The sequence below is a fragment of the Carya illinoinensis genome, chromosome 5 (assembly GCF_018687715.1).
Source record: "Carya illinoinensis cultivar Pawnee chromosome 5, C.illinoinensisPawnee_v1, whole genome shotgun sequence".
Classification (NCBI taxonomy): domain Eukaryota; kingdom Viridiplantae; phylum Streptophyta; class Magnoliopsida; order Fagales; family Juglandaceae; genus Carya; species Carya illinoinensis.
In genome coordinates, this window is record NC_056756.1 from 13,626,474 (window position 1) to 13,645,005 (window position 18,532).

Consider the following 18,532-nt stretch of genomic DNA (forward strand, 5'->3'; position numbering starts at 1 on the left):
CCAACAAATATAACGAAATCTTGATAGATACCAACATCTTTTCTTTAAGCAAATACCAATACCTTTTACAGGTTAAAGGATATAGAGATAGAAAGAAACAACTCTCTGCTGCTGTCCAGAATCAATGAAATAAGAGTTTGGTGGAGCATTTAAAACTTGCATCCAATGCCATTGCAGCATAAGAAGAGTGAAACTTTCGAGGGGGATTCTTCATTCACGTGTAACTTTCGGTAGTCAAGTAATTTGGCTGATTATAACTCTTGTAAATGCCATAACAAGCAACGAAACTATTGGCGACATCATATGGATATGGAGAACCCCAAAAATTAGAAGATTGACAACTGTACCCCCTTACTTAAAAATCCCTCGAATAGAACACCGAAGGCTCTTAAGTTGTAGTATCTACAACCACTATCAGTTACTGACAAGTGTCAACTGAGAGAGACCCTTTTCCCGAGCATGGGGGGGTGCTGCAAATTTGCAAGACTGGAAAACAGTAAAAATGGGAAGAGAACAAAATTGAAACAGTCCACAAAATTGTAAAAACTGTACTGGGTGAAAGATTCAGTTTCGAGTTATAAAGCCCTTGATCAAGAAGACTCCTAGACCACCAATAGCTAGTGATAAAATAATAGGAACTGCAATGGGTTCAACATCAGCCACAATGCTTCTCCGGTTTGTTTTTACTTGGTGAGACCTCGCTTGCAAACTCTCTCGGACAATATTGTTAAGATTGTCCAACTGATGCATGATTTGGCGTTGTCCTCGTGCAATTCCTGATATCTGATTTCAAAGTAGGTGCACCAATGAGAAAATGAATGACAGCCAACAAGCAACCATGTCTGAACAATGGCTTCTGGTTACCAGACACTGGTCTTATAGAACACTAAAAAAACCTCTTGACGCAAAACAGAAGGCATGCAATTTTCATAGCATAATAAGAACAATCATTATCCAATGAGATAATTACAATGAGATAATTATAAGAATGTGAAAGGAGAATCACCTCCCATCACATGCTGTTCTTTCAGCATTCTGATATATACACACACACACACACACATACATATATTATTAATTAGTGTATGTATTCTCCTGTGCACTCTCCCACGTGTCACAATATCCTACAAAGCAATCTCCTATTTATCACAACATATCAGGCTACTACCTAGTCATACGATGTGTACATGAATCTTAAAACAACAAAATTTAGACCAATGCCAGATCATAAAGCCCTATTCCCATGGTTTTAGAGATGCAAATTGCAAAGCCACAAATCCACACTATCTAATCATGGTCCAGATAAAGAAAATAAATGAAGAAATAACTAATCAAAGAATCAAGATGACTAGATTAACTTAGAACTTTTAAAAAGTGGCACTCTTGTCGGCAATGTCCTCTCCTGCTGGTTCATGGCTGCATTGAAGTTAGTTCCCTAAACTACATTTTATTGTCAAAACTCCTGTCATCAGTAAAATTCTTTGTTTATCTTCTCATTTTACAGCAGGGTGGGGGTGCAAACAACCTTCTATGTTACATATATTATACTCCTAGCAGTAAAAATATTGAGGGGTGTTCGGCACCTCAAATTCAACCATTTCTAATACCTCAGAACAATACATTTTTGTTAGCACGAGATATATTGGCAGCAAAAGATCATTTAATTGGAATGAAATTTTGAATGAAATTTTGCAACCTATATGGCTACAAAAGCTGTGAGTAACAAACTTTAGAAGGATATAAAGAGATTAGATTAATACCTCTTCCATCAAAGGAGACTCTTTACCCAGCTGGGATGAAGATGACGAATTAGGCATTATGGACCCAGTCAACGAACCATTGCTTAAAGTAGAGATGAAATAAGAAGTGGGAGCAGAGCCATTGCAGGCGTCTGCTTGAATAGACATGTTTTGTTGGCTGGAAGAACTTTTCTTGACGGTTAACTTGGAATTCAACTCTTCAATACGATTTGTAAACTCATCCATTCTATCATTCAGTGACGAGATTTGTTCTGACAGCTGAGTAATGATGCCCAACCAAAATAAATAAATAAATAAAGCAAAAAAAAAAAAAAAAAAAAAAAAGAAAGAAAAAGAACAGATTGAACCAAAAAATCAAATGGTAATATCCTTCCAAACCTACAATATCAGAACCATTCTGAATAAGTTAAAATATACATGCATGAGTCTACCTGGTTTGCCACTGTTGCTGGGGACTCCGTGTTTCTCTCATCAAACCTTCTACTGTTGGCAGCGTATCCAGTAAGCTTGGCCAGATTCATGTCCCTCTGGGTTGAATATGAATGTGACATACCACTGTTCAATTTCACATCATCCATCAAAGGTAGCCATAACATAAACTTCGATGAAAAAGAAAGAAGAGAAAAAACCATATTAAGAAAATGACAAAGGCTGACTTGAAATCTAGAGGGGAAATATGTTTAGTGAATAAAATGGGTGCACATAGTCTCACATACTTCTTGTGTTGAATAATTTGGTTTCTTTTAAGTAATATAAATTATTATCATTTTTCTTTTAAAAGGAATAATAATAATTTTTATTATTTAAAAGAAATCAAATTATTCAAAACAAGAAGTAAAAGCACAAAAAAAAGTATTAAAAAGCACAAAGCCCAAAGGTGCGCTCCAACCAAGTACACAAGATGTATACAAGAGAGAGGCCTATCTAGAAAGAGAATAAGATAAAAGAAAATCATGTAAATTGAGCCCATTAAAGTTTATAGAAGCTGTCCAAAGGAGGAAATTATAGAAAAAGGAGGTCTTTGGGCTCCTCCATTGTCCGTTCTTGGTCCTAAAAAACCCTCCATACAAGGGAAGTAATAACCATTTTCACACTGCTGCAATTTGTAAGCGGCCACCTAGCCCTTTTCAAGAGACACAACGGTCCACTATTATGCTGAGCATGACCCAGGCCAAATGAACCCAACTAAAAATGTCACTCCATAAAGCAGTAGCCATCTCACATTGGAGTAAAAGGTGATCCACAAACTCCCCACTCCTCTTATCCATGCAGCACCACTCAATCCAACAATCAGATTTTTGATAAACCTTCTAAAACGAATTTTTAAAATGGCATAAAGATATCATAACTCAGATAGGTTTTTTTCTTAAAAAAATTATTATTAGTAGATATCACTACTCAACTAGATTTTTTTACAAGTAATAAAGATTTTATTAGAAAGCTCAAAATGATATCTTTTTTTTGATAGATAAAAGATATTTTATTGATCCACGTAAATAGGCAAAGCCCGAGTACACAGGAAGTATACAAGAAAAAGCCTAATTACAAACTACGTGCTACGGATAGTAGCATAAAAGTCACTAAAACTCCTTCCATTTAGTACAATCGAGGAGGCCCACAATAACAGAGTATGAAAGAAAAAATCCCTAAAACCAGCCGGGGAGCGTTCCTTGTCCTCAAAACAGCGGCTGTTTCTTTCGTTCCAAGTGCACCACATTAGACATAACGGCACCATTTTCCAAACAGCGGCGACCTGTCGATTTCCTCCAATCCTTTGCCAGGAGTACAATAAATCTATTACCCTCTTTGGCATAACCCATGCGATACCAAGTCTTGAGAGAATTTCATCCCATAAGGCCTTGATTATTTCACAGTGAAGGAGAAGGTGGTCCGCTGATTCACTGTCGTGTTTACACATGAAGCACCAATCCACTATAATTAGACCGCGCTTTCTTAACTTGTCTATTGTCAGAAGTTTGCCATGAGAAGCCAACCAAACGAAGAAAGCGACCTTGAGAGGGGCATTACTCCTCCAGATGCTCTTCCAAGGGAAGGTATTAGGGGAGTGGGTTGTCAAGGCCTTGTAATATGAGCGAACTGAGAATTTCTTGTTCCCGGTGCATGTCCATACTAATCTGTCCTCCCTTCCTGCCCTGTGTTTCAGTGCATATAGCATGCTGTAAAAATCTGTGATGTCTCCCACCTCCCAATCCTGAGCAGCGCGAGTGAAACTCACAGACCAATGAATGGGCTCTGCAGTACTACACATATTCTCAGCCACTGAGGAGTCCGGATCAAGCGCAATCCTATAGAGAGAAGGAAAAGCACTTTTTAGAGTTACATCCCTGCACCAAATGTCATGCCAAAAACTGATTCGCGTGCCCCTTCCCATCTCATATTTGCAGTTGCCGAGGAAGTCATTCCAACCATTCCGAATAAATTTCCAAACTCCCACTCCATACGCACCTCGTACTTCCTTTGTACACCACCCACCCCAAATGGTTCCATATTTGACGTCCAAAATATTCTTCCAAAGAGCATTTTCCTCATGCATATAGCGCCATAACCATTTCCCAAGAAGTGCCTTGTTGAAGGTTCTTAGTTTTCTTAAGCCCAATCCTCCACAAGCCAAAGGAGTACATACTTGATCCCATTTTACCAAGTGGAATTTCTTTGTGTCTTCTAGACCTCCCCAAAGGAAATCACGGAAGATCTTTTCCATCCTATTTGCCACCCCTGCAGGCAGAGGGAATAGAGAAAGAAAATACGTTGGGAGATTAGATAATGTGCTCTTAATAAGTGTGATTCTCCCTCCCTTAGACAAGTAAATCCTCTTCCAACCCGCCAACTTGCTTTCCATTTTCTCGATGATCCCTTCCCACACTACCTTGGATTTATGAGGGGCCCCCAAGGGAAGTCCAAGGTACCGCATAGGCAAGGATGAAATCTTACATTCCAAAATGTCAGCCACTTCATTTAAGTTATAGACCCTGCCAACCGGGACTACTTCCGTCTTTGCTAAGTTCACTTTAAAGCCTGAGACAGCTTCGAAACCGAAGAGAAGTCCTCTTAGAGAGCGAATCTGATCTGGATCCGGGTCACAAAAGATCAATGTGTCATCAGCGAAAAGAAGGTGGGAGATTGACATGCTTCCTTGGGAGGAACCTCCCACTGAGAAACCCGAGATGAGTCCCCTATTCACCACTCCTTCCATCATTTTGCTCAGTACATCCATGATAAGAATAAAAAGGAGCGGCGATAGTGGATCTCCTTGTCTTAAACCCCGAGAGCTGTTGAAAAAACCTTCGGGAGTGCCATTGATTAATATAGAAAATCTGGCAGTTGTAATATAATGCTTGATCCATTGGCACCATTTTTCCCCAAAACCATACCTACCAAGAACATATAACAAGAAGTCCCAGTTCACATGATCAAAAGCCTTTTCCATATCCAATTTACACAAGATACCTGGGATGCCATCTCTGACTCTGCTCTCCAGACATTCGCTGGCGATGAGGACCGGATCTAGTATTTGTCTTCCTTTTACAAAGGCATTTTGCGACTTCAAGATGAGCTTCCCCATGACTTCACTCAAGCGCTTTGCTAGGACTTTAGAGATGATCTTGTAGATCCCACTTATCAAGCTTATGGGTTGGAAATCACCTACTTCTACCGACCTCGCCTTCTTGGGGATGAGGGCGATAAAAGTGGCATTAAAGCTCTTCTCGAATTTCATAAAAGAGTGAAATTCCGAGAAGACCTTCATTAGGTCCTCCTTAATGATATCCCAACAAGCTTGAAAAAAAGCCATTGGGAATCCATCTGGTCCTGGGGCTTTATCTTTGTTCATACCTTTTACCACACTGGACACCTCATCCTCTTCGAAAGGTCTCTCCAGCCAAGCTGCGCTTGTCTGGTCGATGGAATCAAAAACTAGACCGTCCACCTTGGGCCTCCAAGGGTACTGCTCTGTGAGAAGCCTATCATAAAAATGGACAATATGATCTTTAATGGCATCTCGACCTGATATAACCCTGCCCTCCTCATGAAGGACCTCTATGGCATTGTTCCTTCGATGAGAGTTTGCAACCTTATGAAAGAATTTTGTACTTTTATCTCCTTCCTTTAACCAAAGTGCCCGTGATTTTTGTCTTCATGAGATCTCCTCCATAAGGGTGATTTTTTCCAGCTCAGCGACTACAATCAATTTTCTTGCAAAATTTTCAGTTGATAACCCCATTTCAGCCTCTCTTTCATCTAAATGTTTCAATTCCGTGAAAAGTTTGTCTCGCTGGTCGTTAATGTTCCCAAAGGCTTCCAAATTCCACTTCTTTAGATCATTCTTTAAAGCTTTCAGCTTTCCCGCTAGGACATAGCTAGGGGTGCCCGTGAAATGGTAGGATGTCCACCACAAGCTGACTTTTTCAGTGAACCCATCTGCCTTTAGCCACATGTTCTCAAACTTGAAATATCTCCTCCCCTCCGAAAGGCCCCCACAATCTAGTAAAAGAGGAAAATGATCCGAATATAACCGAGGTAGGCGTTTTTGACACAGCGTAGGAAAATGAGTCTCTAACGAAGAGGAAACGACAAAACGGTCTAAACGCGACCAGGCCCTTCCATTTGACCAAGTGAAATCTCCTCCTGCCAAAGGAAGATCCATCAGGTCTAACTCGAAAAGAAGTGCTGAGAAGTCCGCCATAGCTGAGCCCAAACTAGAAAGTCCCAATCGCTCGCTCGGAAAGCGAGTGATATTAAAATCGCCCCCTATGCACCACGGGATGTCCCACCAACTGCATAAGCCAGCTATTTCATCCCAAAAAAATTTCCTTCTGCTATCCTCATTTGGCCCGTAGACACCTGCAAACCCCCAAACAAAATCATCGCCAACATTAGAGAAAGAGCACGCAATCGAGAAATCCCCAACACAGTCCTCAACAAAATTTACTACTCTCTTATCCCACATCACCAAAATACCCCCTGAGGCGCCCTTTGAAGCAAGTGTGGTCCATCCTGCATAAGGGCAATTCCACAAATTTCTTATTATATGCCTGTCAACGAACTGTAGTTTGGTTTCCTGCAAACAGATGACATCTGCATGCCAATCCCTTAGTAGGTTCTTCACCCTAAGTCGTTTGTTCGGGTCATTCAGGCCACGAACATTCCATGAAAGGATCTTGGGCTTCATGGATCGCCAAGATTCACCCTATCCTTAGTGCGTCCCCTGCTCGCGCTGCCCTCCCTTGTGCCATAGTTTATAGAGCAGGTAAGTCTTCGTAGCTCCCTTTCCTTTTTTCCCACAGATTTGGCATGAGAGGGCTGGCCTGCTCTTATTGCGATGAAAAGAGCTTGCATTTGATCCTCAAAGCCTTCGCAAGACATCCCCATGAATTGACACATATCATTAACCTTCTGAATGACCCAATCAGGTTGCGAAACATCCCAAGGAACCGTTGGTGATAGAGAGCAGAGGGGACTAGGTATGTCCTCAGTTTCATTCATCTCAGTTAAATGCAAATCCGTCCCAAACTCCCTACATGTTAACTGCAAATCTGAATCATAAGGAGTTTCTTCGTCTGAGGTCCTCCCATCCGCAAGAGAGGCTTCCATCTCAGTACATAGGACCCTAGACAGGTCTTTAGAAAGACCCAGATGTGAGAAAAGAGCTTCGGAGGCTTCACCCGTACCTGGTCCAGATGAAAAGCAGTCCTCCGCCGCCGGGGTGCGCTCGGAAAGGCTTGTGAAGGGGTCGCAGGTCCCCATCGGCTCCGTCTGGGTCGATTCTGTGCTGACAGTAGCCTGGGAAGCGTCGACCGTGAAACACCCAGCCATCCCGACGTGCTGTAGCGTTTTCAGATGGTTCTCATGACCATCGGAGGCAATCTCGGCGGCCGTCGGAGGCTTCTGCGTCGCCGGTGCAACCGCCGGTACCTTCTGGGTCGATTCTGTGTTGACAGAAGCCTGGGAAGCGCCGACCGTGAGAAACCCAGCCATCCTGACGTGCTGTAGTGTTTTCGGATGGTTCTCATGACCGTCGGAGGGAATATCGGCGGCCGTCGGAGGCTTCTGAGTCGCCGGTGCAAACGCCGGCAGGGAGGGTTGACCCAGATCCGGCGTAGAGGAGGCGGAGAAGGTCTGTTGACCCGTTTGTGTGAAACGGGTGCCCGGTAAGCTGGTTACTGGGCCGGGTGGTGGTTGTGGGCTTGCGGCCCGTGGGCCCGTGAGGATGGGGCCCAAACACCTAGGGCTCGGGCTTGAAGCCTTTTGAGATTGGGAACCCGTGTGGCTAGAGGACCTGGGACGTGGGCCTGAAGGCCTTGGAGATGGGCTTAAGGCCCTTTGAGGATCCAGTCCGTTAATTCCACTTATGACTCCCTTACCCTTTTCTGTCCACATGCCCAGCCCATTGCCCTTCTCTTTATATTCTTTCCTTGCAGAGACTTGCATCTCTTTTGGAGATGATTGCCCAGAGACGTGCGACGAGTCAGAGCTATGCTTTCCTATTTCCATCACATAGCTTAGACCCAGGTCTACTTTTTTCATCAGAGTAGAAACTTCCTGAAAAACTCCAGAAAGCCTTGCCCTGACATCCCAAAAAACACCCTCTATTTCCCCTAGCTTTACATTTCTGACAGATAGCTGTGGGAAAAGACTAGTCCTTCCTTCCTTCTCCACCATGGCAGAGCTGTTTTCTGCCTTAGAACCAGCCACAACTGCGGCATAAGAGACTGTCTTCCCATCCTGACTCGAGCATCCCACGGTGGGCACCACCTTGTGTTCCACCACCTTTTTCAGATTATAGGCAAACCCCTCCCAGCCACAGCTCTCAACTCCTTCTGGGATAATCAGTGATCCTCTTCTCCGGCCATTGTTGAACTCCTCCAGCAGAAGATAGCAGCCCCTAGCATTCCTAAGAAGATGCAACGTGAGAACCCCATTGTTACCCACCCTTAGTTTTTTGAAGAAAGACTCACGCCACCTATACTCGGTGGCTTCCTCCACCATTTTAACCACCCATGAAGCCGCTGCCCCGCTGATGAGAAGAAAGAGGGCCATACGCCTGTTTCTTTCAGTGATGCGGAAACTATTGTTTCCTTCCTTCTTAAAGATGAAAGTTTTTGCTTCCACTGAAAAAAATCTAGTATCTGCCATCTGTCTTTAGCAGGGGAAAGAAAAGCAGAGGAGAGGTAGGGGATGCAGAGCAGAGAAGAGGGGGAAGGAAAGGAGGAGGGGAAGAGATCAACTCCGGCGAGAGGTGCCGGAGTGAGGATTACGTGCATGCATGCAGGGGTTGTACGGAGAGAAAACTATGTAATATTGTATTATTTTCTAAGTTTTATACCACCATTCTAAAATGCAGGTCCAAAACTTCAGGTGAATCTAGAAATTTGAACAGAAAAGGACAGACTCCTCAAAATGATATCACTACTCAACCAGTGTTCCGCTCAACATGTGAATCCACTTGAACCAATTTCATGTGGCAGACTAAGTGATTCTTTTTTGGGTTCTCAAGATAACGACAACAGCAACAACAACAATACTAATAGAAACAGATATATTATTGCATGGGAAATATAGCAACAGCTTGGCAGCAATGTTATGCTTTTATAACATAGAAGATACATTATTGTAGCACAATGGAAAATAATTCTTTTTTTATATTGGCACAGGGTGTCCAGGAACAATGTCCCGACTAATCCCGGGGTGCACAGGCCTTCGGCAAGGAGTTTTCCGCAAGTGCACCTTGGGTAATTTAAGGAGAAAATCCCCCGGTCTGATGGCCCCAAGAGATTGTTTGCATCCAAGGGGATTTGAACCTTAGACTTGGGGGGAGCACACCCCCAAGCCCAAGGCCTTTACTGCTTGAGCCAATCCCTAGGGGTTAATGGAAAATAATCTGTATTGCCAGAAAAATTTCTGATACCACTTTGCATTCTGAAACCACAAAAGCAGAAGATTAAAGAAGACAAAGGGCAATATGTTCTTGGTGACACAGCAGTGCATGATTTCATAGAGTAACGAAGGTATGAAAATTTCATGCAAAGACATTGGCTTCCTCCTAGTCAACTTCAAATCCACACAATTGTGGCTTTTGCCATGCCAAAATTTGAGTGATGTTCAAATTACAAACTCAAATAACAGATATCAATGATAACATGTACAGATTAATGCAATTCATATATTGGTAGATCTGACATATTGACCTACAATGTTAGGTTGTCTATACACTTTTCAGAATGCAATGTCATCATTTATATATTGAATTCATACCAAGAATAAAAATAGAGAGAATCGGAAAACTGCACCTCTTAAGATGCTTATTTCTCAAGGCCACTCTATCTGCAGGAGCTCTAGTAAGAGCTTCTTTGGGGCTTGAAACCAGATCCTCATCTAGGCTCAGCTTTGTCTTCAAATCTTCTGGGAGGGCCTGTAGCATGATCAGATGACAAAGACCAATACAAGGAAAGCCTAAGCAAGATTTGGGAGTTACCATACCATGACCTCATTTACAAGCTTTTCCAGTTGAATTTGTTCAATATAGGTCCTAGGAATGTATGAACCCTCCATTCCCAGCTCCTCGGCAACATATTTTACAACTAAGCGATCATGTCCTTGCACCTTTTCATCAAAAAGCAAGAAATTGGGTTTAGCATGGCTCACATACTGGGGTACAACGAAAGTTCAGAAGTATTAAAGTCTTAAAGATGCAAGAGTTGACCTTAAACACAACAATTAGAAAGTACAACATCAAGTTTCTTAAACCGTATACTTTACACAATAAGAACGACTCAATGTGAGCCGGGCCAGGTCCAGTCTATACATTTCCTCTTAGGGTTGGGCCTGGGCCCACATTACATGATGCTCAGGCGAGGCCTTGGCATTCATTATGAAAATTCTTGAAGGATTGGTACAAACTGGCCCAGCCCGGCCAATGGATAACCCAATAAAAGAAAAATGAAGAATATGCCTATGGATAGGTTTTCTAGAACCCTAGTCTATGACACATTAAGAATCCTATCTATGTATTCAGTAAAATTAAATGCGCAGAAATATATGGCAGTACCTGAACATAATGACGATTCAGTTGCTCCAGCCAATCAATTTTTACACAGACTCTATCATCAGAAAATACATGGCTGCTTCTCTTAAGAATTGCTGCTATTGTGTACCCCAAGGCCATTAGTCCACCAAGAAGACGCACACTAACCCCAAAAGTTATTCTTGGTGAAATAACAAATGGATTATCTGTCACCCATTCCTGCAAAACAGAAGAAAAAACACATCACATTAGGTAGTAATATACCAGTAGAACCAAATGTTTTGCAAGTATGGAGAGCCATAGAACGTCAGATGTCAAGCATACAGGAAATTTAAGAAGTAGGGGGTCTTTCAAACCAGATGTAAAGCATAGAAAATTTCACAAGGTCATAGCAAAAAAACCTGTCTCCCTCAATCATCTAGACAAATCTTCCAAACTTAATCCACCCAAAAGTTCAAGAATCAGGGGTGGTAAATAAAAAGCTTAGTGAGAGGGAACGGCAGTAGAATGATTATATGGGCAAGTTGGAGAATGAAAAGGATAATTAGTTTGGCCCGTCTTAGTTCTGATTCTAATGGTAGCAAGGAAAGGGAATGGAAGGGAAAATAATTTAGTATAAAAGAGAAAAGGATTGTAACAATTATATATTATCAAATCCATCAAACATAAAAGAAAGCAAGGGACCGGAAAATAAGGATGTACATGACCGTTGATGGGAATCTATTCTTGTAGTAAGGGCATTGACATAGCATGGAAAAGAATTTGTCATTTTTCTTCCATAGATTCAGCTTTGCAGCCCTATTCATGCACTTGTGTGAACCTACCAGCTTTTGTTCTGGGATAATTATTTCAGTCACAAATTACTTATCAAAAAAATAATAATTATTTCAGTCACAAATACAGTCCAGGTATATAATGCAAGCCAATTTTAAACATATGGAGAGAATTGAGCTTTAGATGGCTACCAAGCAACTTATTTGACAAAAATTTAAATTCAATCTGTCAATGAACCTACGGGAAGTCCTCCCTTTAAGAATAAGGTATGGAATGAAGTCAAGGATTCAAAACCCACTGGGTACATGTGGATACTACTAGCATTTTAAAAAAATTCTGGTGATAAACCCCGCACATCCATCCTATTAATATGATAAGAAATAATTTAAAACCATATTTTTAGTTTATATAGCTAGATTGTGCTCAGAGTTAAGGCTTTCTATGACTTGCTTCATAAATTTTGTTTCACTAAAGCCAGCATAACGACCTATATTTGAATGTTTGGAAAATATGCATCTCTCCATGGCCATGCAAAGCTTTAATCAGAAGTACTAGATGCATCCTTTTCATCATGCATCAATATCAACTAGACTGCCTATTACCAAAACTTGGGTCAGATATCAGCTACATGAATTCTGCTTTTATGAAGCTATTCAAGGACCATGTCTTAGTAAAACATCATGTCTAAGAACATAAAATACAGAGCCAGACAAACAGTCTTTCTCAAAATATGCAGATCATTAAAAATTTCAAGACACGATTATTTTTTGGATAAGCACAAATGCACAACTATTAAAACAAGAAAACTCAGACTTTAAGTGGAAAACCTCAAACATGAGACTGTATTTTCCATCTTTGTTCCGCATCCTTAGATATGATTGGCAAGCCTCTGGGTCTTCACCAGGTGGAAGAAGGTATATATCAAAAGTATGCTCTGTTGTTTCGGTATGATGTTCGGTGAAAATAGCCTTGACTTGATCCACCATCACCTTCCTCGCTGACTACACATTATAAGGCAGCACTCATTTATCGATGTAGAAAATCCATTTCATCCTTATTTTCCACTACTCTATTTGGAGAATTCCAAAATATTGTGTACCTTGAAAAGCCAATAAATACATTTAAGAATTTCCGATACCCTTTAATTTATTTGAAAAATAAAATAATCCTTTTTCTAACATGATTTGAGTATAGTTTAAGGTTAGTAATTTAAAAAACCAATAACTTTTTGTTTCAAAGCAATTCAATAAATGACCTCCCCTTGGAAAATCAGATTTTCTGAGGTGGATAAACAAATGGGATGGAGGGAGTAACTTAAGAGGCTTTTGGTATGTAAAGGTAAGTAAAATGTGTAACATAGAGAATAACCTTTAATATATAAGTAGGACTCTGAAATCCATTAAATGGATTGAATTTGTTGATGATTTTTATATGTGCTGTTTGGAGATCTGGCTCAATAAAGGCCTTGTACATTGGATATACCTGTAAAGAAGAATATAGTTGAGAAGATCAAAGGAAGCAAGTTCTTTTCAGATGCTTAAATATAAGGATTAAAAAGGGAAGGAACAAACAAACCGTTTCAGATATTTGCTGAATTATATCTTCGGGTTCTTGGCCAGCACGCTGTATATCCCGCAGAACCCTTTTGACAAGGTCAAAGTGAACTCCACCTGTTACAGACACACGGAGGTCCAGCAGAGGTCTTAGCCTTTCACTCAAAGCATAGATGCCCTCAATGATCACAATATGAGAGCTTGGGACTTCAAGTTTCCTGTCACCAGTACATGAAATTTAAAAGACAGGGTGGATATGGAAAAGCTGTAGATAACTAGGTATTATAACAGATTAAAAACTAAAAATAACTTCAGGATAATTCAATAAATTGACCATATGCATTAGAATAACTAGAAAATGCGAGAAAAGGGCCAGTACACTGCTTTAGATTTCAAGATATTGACTGTATTCTTACTAAAAAAAAAGTCAAATTTCTTTTCCTTCAAGTTCTTGGATGTGGAGGGAGTTTCGTATCCATATATAGATCTCTTCAATTATGGAAGAGCTCTCACAAGCAGCTTGGTCCCTTGAGTTGAGTGAGAACATAGTGGTTCCCATAACAATATGCAAAAATGAAAGAGCACAATATCCAACATTTGTGTCCTATAGCGGAAAAACTCGGGATATCATTATTCATATCATTCGCAATGAGGAAAACAAAATAAAATAAAAAAATCCATTGTTTGCTTAGATTAATTGGGACTTTCAAAACTCACATCTAAGATCTCTGTATATTTTTACTTGAACTTCCATGATATAGCATAATATCAAACAGCTTCCCTCAAAGATGATGACATCCATGCATATGCCAAAGTTATGAAAAAGTATTAGATGGATAGAAAATACCTGTATCCTGTACGGGAACTAAACTTGAAATCATAAATTGGAATCTGGACCTCCTTCCCTGCCTTTAAATCATGGACATTCTGGAGCAAAGTGTCATAGTCTGTCAAGCGTGGATCTGTTTCAGAAAGATAAAGGACAATACAATTATACCCGCCCATTTTCTTTTATCAGTAAACAAAATTTTATTGATTATATGGATAGGCAATAACCCGAGTACACTGGGCATATACCAGAGCATCACCTATGTTTGCTGTCATATTTCCCAACTTAATTGTTAGCTTACTTTGATTAAAGGCTCAAAATTATTATTAAATTCCAAAATGAACTATTTGAGGGCATCTGGAAAGATTTCCAAGTCATCTTTACAATGATATGCAAGCATGCTCACTTCTTCCTAGTATGTAAAAAACTCCCTTGCAAACATGGGAAGTAGTAGTTTGGCAGTGTAACTATCATAAGTTTAAGACCCTATTGACACCTTAAGATCCGAGGCAATAATCTGCGGATAAAAAACTTCCCGACCCATCAAGATTTCAGATAATCTTATTTACCAGGAAAAGTGCAATAGAATAGTGAAAATGTTAGCAACTTTCAAGATCAAAGCGGAAAAAAAAAAGTAAAGTGAATTTACATTTGTGACTTCTAACAAAATTTTCCTAGTGCCAAGCCTTAGGCTAAAAAATACACAGACCAACTCATCAATTCATTATACAGATGTCAAGTAACCCATATCAAGAAGCACTCAAGAGAGGGAAAAAAATACCATCCCTTGCACCAAATCAAACCTTTGAAGGGGTCACTCTTCTACTTAAATGAGTAAACTACATAACATGTCAAACCCTAGGTGATGAATCTTATAGAAAAGTATAAATGTTGTGGAATAGCACAAGGGATAAAAACCTAATCAAAATTAAGTACAAAAATTCTGTATGTTATTGGCTATAAAAGGCAACAAAATGATACAAACAAGCAAGGGTGGATGTAGCCAAGTGGATTAAGGCAGTTGATTGTGAATCCATCACACGCGGGTTTAATACCCATCATGTGGGTGCAGGTAAGTGGGCAGGTAGGTGTGTGCATGTGTGTTTAAAAGCTTTTTCTTACATGGTTCTAAATGAGATCAGAAGACATTTTGTAGACCTTATCCATTACGAAAAACCATGGCAAGAGCATTTCCAAAATTGCACTTACTTCCAAAGAAAAGTCTAGCTGTAGATATATTAAGCTTCATAAAAGGGGAAAAAAGAGTAAGGTAATGAATTTACCATCAAAGTTGCCATCAACGATTCGACTAGAATCATTGTAGTTGTCCATCGAAATAACAGCAACATTGGGCATAAAGTTGAGTATCTTTTCTGTGAACACGGTCTTTCCAGCCCCAGAAGGACCTGCCACGCCTACCAATATTATTCCCTCATTCTTTTGGGCTAGCAATTGACATGCCCTGATTACTATAAAAAAACCCTTGTCAAATGACAAAGGGTCTTGAATTGAAGCAATCTCATATCGATCAGAAGTCTTTCTCTTAACCAATTGGACTTGATCTTTTAACAGAACCGGCCGTCTCTGATGTAAATCACCACAAGAAGTATCTTGAACCATTGCAAATATGCGAGCTCCCTCTGCTTATAAGAAACAGAAAATGCACCAATATAAACAAATTTAAAAACATATAATAAGACAACTAAGAACTAAAGTCACTGTGAAAGGCAAAGAGGTATCAATTTTTATTTATTTTTTATAGGTAAACAATAGTATTAATATGAATAGGGATAGCCCAAGTAAAACAAGAAGTTATACAAGAGATAAAACCTATCTAAGTTGCTAAAGAAGACATAAGGAAATCGTGCATATTTTGGCCATTAAAATTTACAGCAAAGAGGTATCAATTTTATTTCAATAAACTGTACACTATGTCACAATTTAGGTGCATAACAGAGGCAACACCTCCAAGGACTCGTAACAATAAAATTGGGAACTTTCTTACACAAACATTTACAACCAATGAAGAAAAGAAAATTCTGGGAACTTTCTTTCAGATTTATGTAGAGCTCCTCTGTCCTAGTTGATTTGAAAGATCAAAACAATTTTCATTGCAATTAAAGTAGGTAAATCAAAACAGAATTGATGTTATAAAAATCCTTAATAAACTCCACAAAAGTGAAAGAAATGGAATTAAAATTTAATATATTGACCAAAGTCTTCGACAAACTACTGGCAATTTGAATGCCATGAAAGGCATACTTCTTTGTCTTTTTTACCCTTTCATCAAAACAGCAAAATTATTTCATTTTCAGGAGAGATTGAAACGCCATAAATTAACGAAAACATTCAAGCACAGAAACAAAATTTAACTCCATGTAACATGCTTAATAATCTAGTCATTTACTTTCTAGCCTTGGTCGAGTAAAGTCAGAAAAGATTTTGCAATTCGTTGAACCTGCAAAAACCATATAGCCAGATTTAAAACTGAAAAAAATAGTCTTTTTAGGAAAAGAACTTGACTTGGTTTGTGATTGTTTTATGAGGGTTCCAAAGTGGATTATGCATCTAGGAAAAACTTGATGCACAGAATCAGCTCGATGCCTGAGGCCCCTCAGCAATTAGTGGCAAAGAAAAAAAGTTGCTCGTTCTTCAAATGAAGTGTGAATGCACCGGGCCCAGCTGATGCAAACTCATCAATTCAAGTCGTTCAATAAGCTAGAAATACCACTGTGCTCATCATTAAAACCATTGGATTGCTGATCATCTTAAAAAGCAATGACGTCATCGATTTCCAATGATCATATCCCACAAATCTAATCTATAAAATAAGGTCACGAAACATCACATTTTCGGATAATTCCAGTATTTTATCTAAGAAATTGCCATAAAAACAGTGGCCTCTAGTTAATAATATCACGATATATATCTCATAACTTTGCCCAGGACGTGCCTGCGAGAATTGCATCAAACACAAACACAACCTACCAAACTTAGCAAACTCCGATGTAAAGATCATAACAAACACATGTTAAACTCATCTTAAACCAACACCACAAAAATTGGATTAAAAAAAACATCCTCTACTATAAGAAAGCATAAATTAAGGATCACCGGGCGAGAGTGTCATCACGATAATAACAAGCCCAGAAAAGAAGACCGACAGAAACGCATACACACAAAAAAAGCCATAAACAATATTAACTCTCTTCTACTACCCCGTTTGGATCTAACTCCACGTGCTCCCAAGTAAACGGCTTAAACGAAACACGAAGTGAAATGAGAAAAACAACAATTACGCATTGATAATAATTGAAAATATATATATATATATATAAATAAAACCCAGAACATAAAATGCATCAGAACCAAACCAATGTGCAATCTTGATGATGACGGAAGCACTATCGAGTCGCAGAGCGAGTTGTTTCTTTCACTAGCAACGAGTCACGATGAGTTCACCAAGAAAAGAAAAACAAAACCCAGTAAACCGTGCCAGCCTACAAAGTCGGTTTCTCCTATATATTACTGTTCCTACTCTTTTTTTTTTTCGGGTCCAGAAACGAATGCGATTTGGAATTTTGAGGGAAGTGGGAATTCTAGAGAATCTGCTTCAGACTCCCGGGAGAAAAACAACGATAGAGAAAGGAACGGGGGCACCGAGACCGAGAGAGAAGAATATTTAATGGCGACATTTTCTCCTTTTTTTTCTTTAACGTTCTCTACATATCTATTATATAGTCACAACACTAACATTATTGAAAGAAAGGCGTCTAGACTGGGTTGGGGCGGGTCAAGTTCAATCAATCCAAGTCTGGTTATCGGAGTCATTATCGTTTAACAGATAATATTTATTAAAAAAATTTACGAACGTTTTATATATATTTTGTTTATTTTATTAATATAATTGGTTGTATTATTTTTTTAATATAAAATTATTATTTTGATTAATTATATTAATAGAATGCATAAAAAATATGCAAAGCAGCATAATTTTGTATTTATTTTTATCTTTTAAATTAGCTATCCTTTTGTTTTAGTTCTTTTCCTATAATTTACTATAAAAAAAAAACACACACACACTTGCATTGTATGTGCCTGGAATTATAAAAGGTTCCAAATGCGACATATTCTGCAAGAGCAATGACACGTGGTATGCCTTCGCCGATTTAATAATCGAACAAATGACAAAAAAATCATTGGATATTTCATTTCCCAAAAGGTTTTGGTGGGGTTTGATTAATTTGCGTGTTCCAGGGTCTACTACTCAGTATGTAACCACAATTTCCTTTTATTATGGTAGCTTTCGTGGGTCAATTTCACTTCCTTTATCATGGACAAATTCCAAAACGACAAGGAAAGTTCCCTACTTGGTCGTCTTATTGACCGATTCTAAATGCCAAATAGACCATGGCATTCATGAGTCGTTGAAGACTATCTGTAATTGTGACTTTTGTGAGTAATCCATACGTATGGCATTCTTTCCTATTTTATTTTTGTTAGTGGTTACTAGTACAGAATTAGTCAAAGAAAGATATGTAAAAGAGTCCAAGAAATTAGTATGGGGGGAACGTGG

General features: G+C 39.3%; 1 protein-coding gene across 6 annotated transcripts; it reads right to left on the reverse strand.

Moving 5' to 3' along the window:
* Positions 1-326: 326 nt before the first annotated feature.
* On the reverse strand, positions 327-17,674 carry LOC122309326 (inorganic pyrophosphatase TTM2). Of its 6 annotated transcripts, none has more exons than XM_043122782.1 (13): positions 17,331-17,674; positions 16,364-16,414; positions 15,240-15,596; positions 13,975-14,089; positions 13,150-13,345; positions 12,943-13,056; positions 12,402-12,575; positions 10,825-11,019; positions 10,257-10,379; positions 10,067-10,188; positions 2,192-2,315; positions 1,761-2,018; positions 327-783 (listed from the first exon to the last, which is right to left on the reverse strand). In XM_043122782.1, the coding sequence occupies exons 3-13, from the start codon at positions 15,574-15,576 to the stop codon at positions 565-567; spliced, it is 1,977 nt and encodes a 658-aa protein (XP_042978716.1). In that variant the 5' UTR covers positions 15,577-15,596; positions 16,364-16,414; positions 17,331-17,674; the 3' UTR covers positions 327-564. The 6 variants fall into 6 exon arrangements, 5 of the variants coding, with proteins under 5 accessions (XP_042978716.1, XP_042978717.1, XP_042978714.1 ...); XM_043122783.1 differs by having other exon boundaries at positions 15,240-15,599; XM_043122780.1 differs by lacking the exon at positions 16,364-16,414.
* Between the last annotated feature and the right edge of the window lie 858 nt (positions 17,675-18,532).

Bases quoted from the DNA above. Each gene is read 5' to 3' on its own strand.
- LOC122309326 (XM_043122779.1), bottom strand. The intron at 13,346-13,974 runs GTATTTTCTATC...TACTGGTGACAG, and splicing joins AGTTCCCGTACAGGATACAG to GAAACTTGAAGTCCCAAGCT. The intron at 2,019-2,191 runs GTAGACTCATGC...ATCATTACTCAG, and splicing joins CAGCAACAGTGGCAAACCAG to CTGTCAGAACAAATCTCGTC.